Raw genomic sequence first — 8,935 nt, 5'->3', positions numbered from 1 at the left:
TGAACCTTTGCGAACTTATCATTTCGATATAGATTGCGATTGTCACTACAATTACAAATTCTGAATTATAAAGGTAAACTTGTTTCACAACATAGTTGCACGTGCTAAAGTGTTTCTTCAGTTATGTCTCCGGTTCTGTTTCCCAACATTGCATGTTGGTATACTCACTCAGCATTTCAACAATTTCATCATAAAAAATTACTGATGATGCTTCCATGTGTGTATATTGTTTTTTGGCACATACATTTTCCAATCATCTGTTTCATAATGTGTGCAGAACACGTATTCTGCTTGTATCTGACAAGTTGGCATATTTTTGGCAATATGCATATCAATCATCAATCTGTCTAAATTACCAGTTTCTATCAATCTTATCTTCTCTGCACAGTAGTAGCATTTCTAATACAATAGTTGTCTAAAGAAACATAAGCTTTCAACTTCTTCACATCATACTTCACTAAAAATCTATACTATTGCACAAATTTATAAGTTTATCAATATATGGTTCAATAAATACTACATTATAAATAATGTTTGTGTTGCAATGCAATGTAAATTACAGACTGGCCATGTGAAAGCATAAATATGAGTTCAAGACGACTGTTTATTATACTCAAATATATTTACTCTTTGTCACTTTTCTTAATTAGATGTTGAAAGTGCTTTCTGGGATGAAGTCATAAGAAAATCGAATTTTCCTCAAAATGTGATTAATATGAATCATTTTATCGATCTACATCTTAAAGGGTGTTATAAAATTTATGATTTCTTTGAATCTTCATGTCCTAGTAATGAAACTTACAACACAATTATAATTTCATTTTACTGTTTGTACAATTCATACAATTTAGTATTAATTAAAAACTGTGAAGTAAAAAGTTTTACTTTTAATAAAAACGGCCGTCAAAGCTTTATTAATTCCTCGTTATTCAAAATATTTACTTTCTTTTTTAACGTTTATCTGCAATTACAGAAACAGTGAAATTAAAAAAAAACATTTAATACATATCACAGAATTACATCGTCAGTATTCTTAATAAATTCATTTCAATTCACAATCTCCGGCTCTAACATTTTTCGCGATTAAATGTTTTAATGAATTTTAATGAAATTAAATGTCAGACTTCTGCAACTACACGAAAATCCAACTAGAATCTTACATAAACATAAACATACGAAAATGTAGTTTTGCTGATAACATTTTCATTTTGAGATGAGATGAGTGTCCCAAGTTTGCTAGTTATTTATATTTATTAGGTTATTTTTATCGCTCGAAATGTGTGACTCGAAAGTATTCCATTAATGAAAGTAATCTCTGAAGGTATAATGGAAAGCCCACGTTTTTGTCAAATAACTCCTCCATATAGCTGAATATAGCACGTGTCCCTTTCAACGTTGGGTTAAACCATTGGAAGCTATAGGTCCGCCCACGTTTTTCATGGAGAGCGCAAGCGTCTTGTTATTGATATCGTTGTGTAGTATTGCGTAGGAGCGCCAGTTGGATTTCCATAAGGGTTTGCGTGGGACTCGTTCTAGTATTTCCAAGTACGTTCTTTCAGGTGGTGCATAACGCCTGAAACATAACAGTTCGGCATGGCCAAAAAGGTGGGCCTTGTTTATTTTACATATCTTGTGTTAAGTAAGTATAAAAATCAATTGTTTATTTTTATTTCCTTAAATACATGAATTATGATTTTCATTTTTATATAATATTTTCAATATAAACCCGTTTGAAAATTCTATAAGTAAGGTGAAAGATTGTTTAGATTAAGTTGAATCTATAATTTTATTGTTAGTATTGACTAAATTGATGTATAAGATAACCTGTGACCTAGTATTTCATGACCTATATTTACCAAAAACAGCCATCACATTTTGACCTTGTGTCTGGGATGAATTGTTATGATTCTGGCAATTTCCATTAACTCAATTAGAAGAGTACTTTCGAGGGAAGTAGTTTCGTGATGATAGATTTGGTATCTAGTTAATTTGATGAACCTAAATAAATATTAATGAAATAAAAGGTCAGCGGTTAATTGGAAATGAATTAAATAGTATAATGTGGTTGAAATATATTTACCTACCTATAAAGTTTTCAAAAGAAATGTACACTACACAATTAACACACATTAATCAAATTCGGAACATTTATTATTCGAGATGTTTGTCCTAAAAATACTTTTTCGTATTACGAACTAATTTAATTTCTTTTCTTAAGATATGATGAAGTTCAACCAATTTTCTTAATTACTTTTATAAATTATAAGATTTTAAAGTTTGTAGAAATAAGATTCGTTAGTTAATGTCCTATAAAAGAATTTCTATCTAAAGATATGGTAAAGTTGCAACAATTTTCGTAATTACATGTAAAAAGCAATTTAATGAAAATTTTCGGCCTAAAAAATACGAATGCAATTTTATTTATAAAATTTTATTAATTTGTAAAAATGTCCATGAAAAGAGGACAATTTAATTGTTGTTCTGTATAAAAATTGTTTCGAGGTCATTCCTATTTTTGTTATTTCAAAATATCTAGTTTAAAAATAATAAAGGAAAAAACATAATAAAGAAGAAATTGTAACATAACTTTTAATAAAAATTTAATGAATAAATAAAATTGTTTACTTACATTTTTTTTGGTTCAAAATCGATATGAACTAAATGGAATGAATAGAAATATGTTACCTCCAAGCTACTTATTGAAAGCAACTTTTTCTCTACTTCTTAGGTATCGTCTTTTTAAATGTTTCCTCGCTGACATTACCTTACATGGTAACATCAAAACCTCGCCATACCAAATACAGTTTATCTACTCCAGCTCCAGGAAGCGGTTCTTTGGTGACACCGGATAATTTACCTGCTACGGCTAATTCTGGAATTTCCTTATATAGAGTAAAAAGTAACGGAGCGACCTGTATTTTATTAAAAACAGATGGATTGATCGAAGTAAATTTTCACAAAGTTTTAAATTTTGTAAAATTTTTAATTTCTATATTTTTTTAGATAACTTATAAATCTGCGATCGACGAAGAAAAAGGTGATACTTACATGCCAGATTATCCAATAATCGATGGTAACTGCCAAGAAGACGATGCTTCAATGAGATTATCTTGGAATGGTTACAGTCTGTACTGGGAATTTGCTAAGGTAAATAACGATTTCAAGCTGGGAGTTCTAAAACTGTCGGTTATCTCATGAAAGCTTTATACATTTAACTCCTCTTTTGGGAGTAAACCGACTGAGAAAATAGAAGTTATTCTAACATTTATTACCGCAGTGGTGGTAATATAAACGATCTTAAATATAAATTCCTTATATTTTATTTATGCTCTATTAGATTACATTCGCCGTAAATATATAGATTGAGTCAAAAAGAAATCCTTGAATCAATTATTTTTGATATATCAAAATCTATTAATTTTTTTTATGATTTATCAATTTGAGTTGAGTCATAATTATAAAGTCAACGAAAACTAGTCTTACTTCTAATCTCGAATCTAAATTTATTTTTTCGCCAGATGCTAAATACATTTTAGTTTTTATGAAATTATTTAAATTTTGTGTACTCCACCTGTATATTAAATTAACAACGATCGCCTTGGGATATTGTCGTACCTAAACAAGTAAATACAAAATTGTAATACTTACAAAAAGATTTAATCCAATCTAAAATAGAATAATGTTGTTACAGTAATGCTATTACTGTATGATTTGCAGTTGTTTACAAAATATCTTTCAGGAGTACATTATTAAAACATACAACAAATCCGAGAGCATGTTGCTCTTCCAACTTTTACATGTATATTTACAAATCCATCCAAAGCTGAAAGAAATAACAAAATAATTGTATTTTGTCGACTATCGCGTTTCGTATAACAGAAATAAATCATTTATGTGAAACATTATTTTACGATTTCCTGAAAAGTTGAAGAACAATTTTGAATTTTCCAGAAAAACCTTGACTTTTTTTACTTCATGAACGATTTGGTTTCTTAGAAACTGGTCGCAAATGTCAATTAGTTTATTTTGGTCAAAAACTGAAATATACTTCATCTTACCAGAACAGAATTCTACGTGATAGGAGGGAGTTTACTCTTCTCCCCTTGTCTCACAGTGATCAAAAGTTGATCTATTGAATCACACATGTTAATTGTTTCATGAATACGACATTTTTTTTGTGAGTGTGTCATGAAAAATTTTAAATGGATGAAACAACGAAGGCACCCATAATACTCATCTGAAGATGATGAGTATATTATACATAGATATATTCAGAAGATACTCATGAATATGCTTTAATTAAAACATTAACTGATTGTGAATCAATATCCTATTCCAAACATTTGCTGTTAATTTTTAAAATGACATTTTTTTCAATCTCCCTCAAATTTGAAATATTTTTCCTGGTTTAAAATTTGTTACCTACGTAATTTGCTAACTGCTTCATATGCCCGTTCCAATTCAGGTAATGTTTCAAACGTCCAATTTCAATTTGCCATACTTTCGTCCAGCACAAATTTCATTAAAAAAATTTGCTGAGAGTACCTGGAACTCTAATTTCACAATTTGTTTCCATCTGATAATGGAATTTCGCACTCTACTAACTTCGATAGCAATTTCATGTTAAATGTTGGGCACAATTTTTATCATAGTATTTTCCAATTTTTATCGTTTAGTTAAAGTACTGTAAATTAAATTGTTCAAAAGTAATAAATGACGTGATTGATTAAATTTATATGTATAGGGTAAACGACATAGTTATTGATCAATATAAAATAATTGGACATTTTAGTTTTCAACAATATCTATAAAAGTTTTTATATTGTTGGTTAATATCAGCCTTGCATTTTATTGATACAAATGGGCATTGTATCGAATGCCCATTATAAAAATCGAATGTTAAATATTCTAACATTGCATATGATTTGGCTATTGGACATATATAAAAACACTGTGAAATTTTCTGGAATATACTTTTTGGATGAACATCAATCCAATTTTAATTATTCTTAAAGTATGCCATTTAAGAACTTACAAATAAAATCTAATCATCTATTTTATCGTAAAATTTGAATAGGATTTTACAATCGTGCTTTGTGGCATCTTTTCTAGGATTACTATGAAGTGCGTCCTGGAGAAATACCTACCCGTGATGAAATGATTCCACCTCGATGAAATTAATTACTAAAGACCTTGGGTTGAGTTGGGAAAATTTCATGAATTTTTCAAAACATATACAACTTGCAGATGCAGTACAAATGATCTAATTTTCAATTTTAAATGACAAAATTTCTGATAACTACAATCTTAAATTGAACACTATTTTTAATATTTTAGTTAATTCAATTTTAATTGAATAAATAGGATATACATATAGAATTCCCAGTATAATCTGAGAGCACTCTTTTTGTTTAGACGGTAATTTCTTCTTATCTCCAAATAATATACTTTCAAACTTGACAGAGCAGGAGATGTTGCTCTGCGTAACATTTTCAACGCTTTCTAAAGGGATACTTCCAAAATCGTCGGGATTTAAAAAGTGACCAGAGTTATTGCAGATTTTGAGTGTACACTCACGTAGGACTGACTCTATATGTAAGACCGTACAGAGATTCACGCAGAGCTGTTTCGACGGTCTGCAAAAAATGAGCTTTTTCCAGAAATATTCTATTTGTTAAAGTACAGACTCCCTAGATTGTCTACCAAATCGAGCTCCAACTTTGTTGAGTTGTGTAATGTCATTAGGATTTCTTTGGGATAATAACTATTATTATTAGTGTAACAAGAAGCATAGTGAAGGGAAATAGACGTAATTAGAACGGATAACTATACCTTTTTTGGCAGTGGCGTAGAATTATTAGTCACAAAATAAATTTTTTCGGGCTATATTCCATAACAATACATAGAACATATCACACGCTGCACATAATAAGTTTACATAACCCCATTGAAAGTAAAGGTCAGAAATTAAAGATAGAGAAATTGTACAGTAATCAACTGAAGTGCATTATGAAAATAATAATTGAGGATGTCAGTATTAAAGAAAAGGAAGTATGAGTTCTTTGAAGAATTACTAGATAGGCAATGTAAGCATAGAGTATACAACAAGGATATGGTCGAGTTTTCAAATAAAAGACGTACGAAAGTTTTGTCAGGAAACGAAGAATTACAACATATCATTAATGGTAGCTGTAAATGTTGGAGTAAATTAAACATCGTGAGAAAAGGTGTTTATTAAATATCAAAAGATAATGTTAGAAAATAACCAACATCTATAGGGAAACTTAAAAGACCCTGAATTCTCGATCTGTTTCGATTGAAGAAGTTATGAGACATATTAAATATAACACATAGAGAAACTTATAAAGACTAGATTTCAATTTTTTTAGATATCAAACAAATGTGCTATTATGTTTTCATTTCAGCCAAACATATTTTCTTTAAAATGATTTGCTATTTTATATCTTACATTTTACTTCCAAAACTTCATTAACTTAATTAATGTATTTTGTTTTAGACTCCTGGTGGAGAAAGGTGGTACATCAGCAAATTGGAATTAACTGTTAGTAAAGATTTAGAACCATATCGACATTTAAAAACATTTGGTATGCTTCAAAAAAAATTATTTTGATTCTTTCTAATACTTGACTTTTATTTTAGAGAAAACTTTTAAACTTGTGCATAAGCAAATGCTTTTCCCTACACCAGTAAGCAATTCATTTTCATGCGATGAATCAGTGATAGATCTTGAATCTCCCGATGAAGATTTCCTACAACAAGATCTTCGTGGAAAAATTTTCCTTCGAGCATTTCAACTTCAACCGTTTATGTACAAAGGTACCAATTTTGGACCGCCTTTCGCTTGCAATGCTCAATTGGGTTTTCGAGATGAAACTGCCCCAATTGCTGTTGGATCAACATTAGCTATCGCTGTTTTGTTAACAGTTGGTGGATACGGTGTTTTTAGATATTTTAAAGTAAAGAAGGTCCAATATAACACAATGGAATAAGAGACATATTCATAATTAAATTGTTGGTAGTCCATTTCTTTTGTAATTTTTGAGATCATCTAAAAAAATGTACAAGGTACTTAATTGAAGAAATAATAAGGTTTATTTATTTAAATCGATATTAATTTAAACAAGTTTATATTTTAAAGACCACAAAAATAAGAAAGCATGTCAATGTTAACGGGTGGAACAAATTTGGAACGCATTTAAATTACTTAAGTAGCAACAATAAATTTCAACTTATTCATTTTAGAATATAAATTTTAAATTGGTACCTTAAATTTGTTAGAACAACTTAAAGTCCAAAGCAATGAAGAAGAATTAGATTTTACCGTAGATCGTGTTCATAAATAAACAAAAACTAAACACGGGCAACTGACTCAAAAATAAACTAATAAGCGGAAACGGACCAATACGGAATGAGTTTTTTTTCGATGGGATTAATAAATTTAAATGTTAACAAACGTTGAGCATTGTTAAAAATCAGTATTACTACGATAAAAGTTTTAGACGTAATTTGCTTAAGAAACATTTAACGTTGCGATTACATGCTTATTTTTCAATCTTATTTGGCGCTTTGATACTTATTATATCAAAAAAGTAAAAGTTTAAAGTCAATATATTTCAATTATATTTATAAAAATAAACAAAAAAATCTTATTGTATATACTAGCTTTAATAAGTTTATTATTAAATAATATTCAGGAAAATAAGATTTTTTATCTTTTTTACTTGTAATGTAAAATGCAACACTATTCTTATCTTTTTTTATAAAATGGTATATATTTTTCAGAGATATCACCAGTAAATTAATTTTTATTCTTATAAAACGATGTGTTATTAAAATTAAGGTTCTAAAAAATCATATCAAACAGTTATAGATATAGATTTAAAAGTATGCAAAAAGGTATAATAAAGATTAAAAATTCAAAACACGTATTCTTATATCGTGTATGCTTGTATTTGTAAGATGCGATAATATTTTACGAACAAAATGAGTTTTAATTAATATTAATGATTACAAAAAAAATTGTCTAATGAAAAAAAGAAAATTAAATATTTTAGAAAAGGGTTCTGTAAAGACTCGATGCTGTTCATAAAATATTATCGAAATAAATTTGCCATGGTCTGTCTTCCATAATTCAAAAAGTATATATTATTAAATTGAATGTATAATATAATAATACTTTAGGATTTGTGTAAAATACAATGATAATTTATTATCTATTTAATATATAGACTAATGTAATGTTAAAATGATTAATAAATAATTTGCAGTAAGATTAAAAACACTAAATTTATTTTTTTTTTACATTTTCTTTATCAATAAATAGTATATAGTTTCAATGCCTTCCTAGGTGTACCACATATCCGTGGAAAATATATGCTGAAGTTGTTGTATCAACGATCCTTACATACGAAGAATTTAATAAACGTATGTTACAAATATTTTTACCTATAACTGTTTTTTTTTGAGTCTTCGTGAATTATCTTTTTAACATTTTGAGTCTTAAAATTATTCTACACATTCATTATATCCACTGAAGGCTGTTGTATGTTGTCACTTCAATAGAATTCATTATCTACCCAATCTATGAGTTATTGTGACTGCATCTTAAATCTACGGATGTTTGTATCTTTACACAGTCTCTTATGACTAGTGCTATTATTAGGTTACCTTCAAGTCCTAAAGTATTTTGATTTTCTACACTTTTCATTGACTACGCAACATTGGTCATTTGAGAATATATTATATCATGTTGTTTAGATACCAAGCCAAAAATATCGTTAATTGTTATTCGCAGTAAAGAGTTATGAGAAATTCTAACATTTGATTACAGAATATCGACGAATAGAATACAGGATAACGACGACACTGAAACACCATGGAAAAAACTATACTCAAATATAATTAAATCAGTAGA

General features: G+C 28.4%; 1 protein-coding gene across 1 annotated transcript; it reads left to right on the top strand.

The window, feature by feature from the left end:
- Nucleotides 1-1,513: 1,513 nt before the first annotated feature.
- LOC111417227 (lysosome-associated membrane glycoprotein 5) lies at nucleotides 1,514-7,398 on the top strand. The gene is made up of 5 exons (XM_023049449.2): nucleotides 1,514-1,639; nucleotides 2,729-2,946; nucleotides 3,004-3,147; nucleotides 6,518-6,605; nucleotides 6,661-7,398. The coding sequence occupies exons 1-5, from the start codon at nucleotides 1,594-1,596 to the stop codon at nucleotides 7,008-7,010; spliced, it is 846 nt and encodes a 281-aa protein (XP_022905217.1). The 5' UTR covers nucleotides 1,514-1,593; the 3' UTR covers nucleotides 7,011-7,398.
- The last annotated feature ends 1,537 nt before the right edge of the window (nucleotides 7,399-8,935 follow it).

The sequence above is a fragment of the Onthophagus taurus genome, chromosome 1 (genome assembly GCF_036711975.1).
Source record: "Onthophagus taurus isolate NC chromosome 1, IU_Otau_3.0, whole genome shotgun sequence".
NCBI classification, from domain to species: domain Eukaryota; kingdom Metazoa; phylum Arthropoda; class Insecta; order Coleoptera; family Scarabaeidae; genus Onthophagus; species Onthophagus taurus.
The sequence above is the reverse complement of the archived record's forward strand: the minus strand, read 5'-3'. Positions and strand labels throughout refer to the sequence as shown.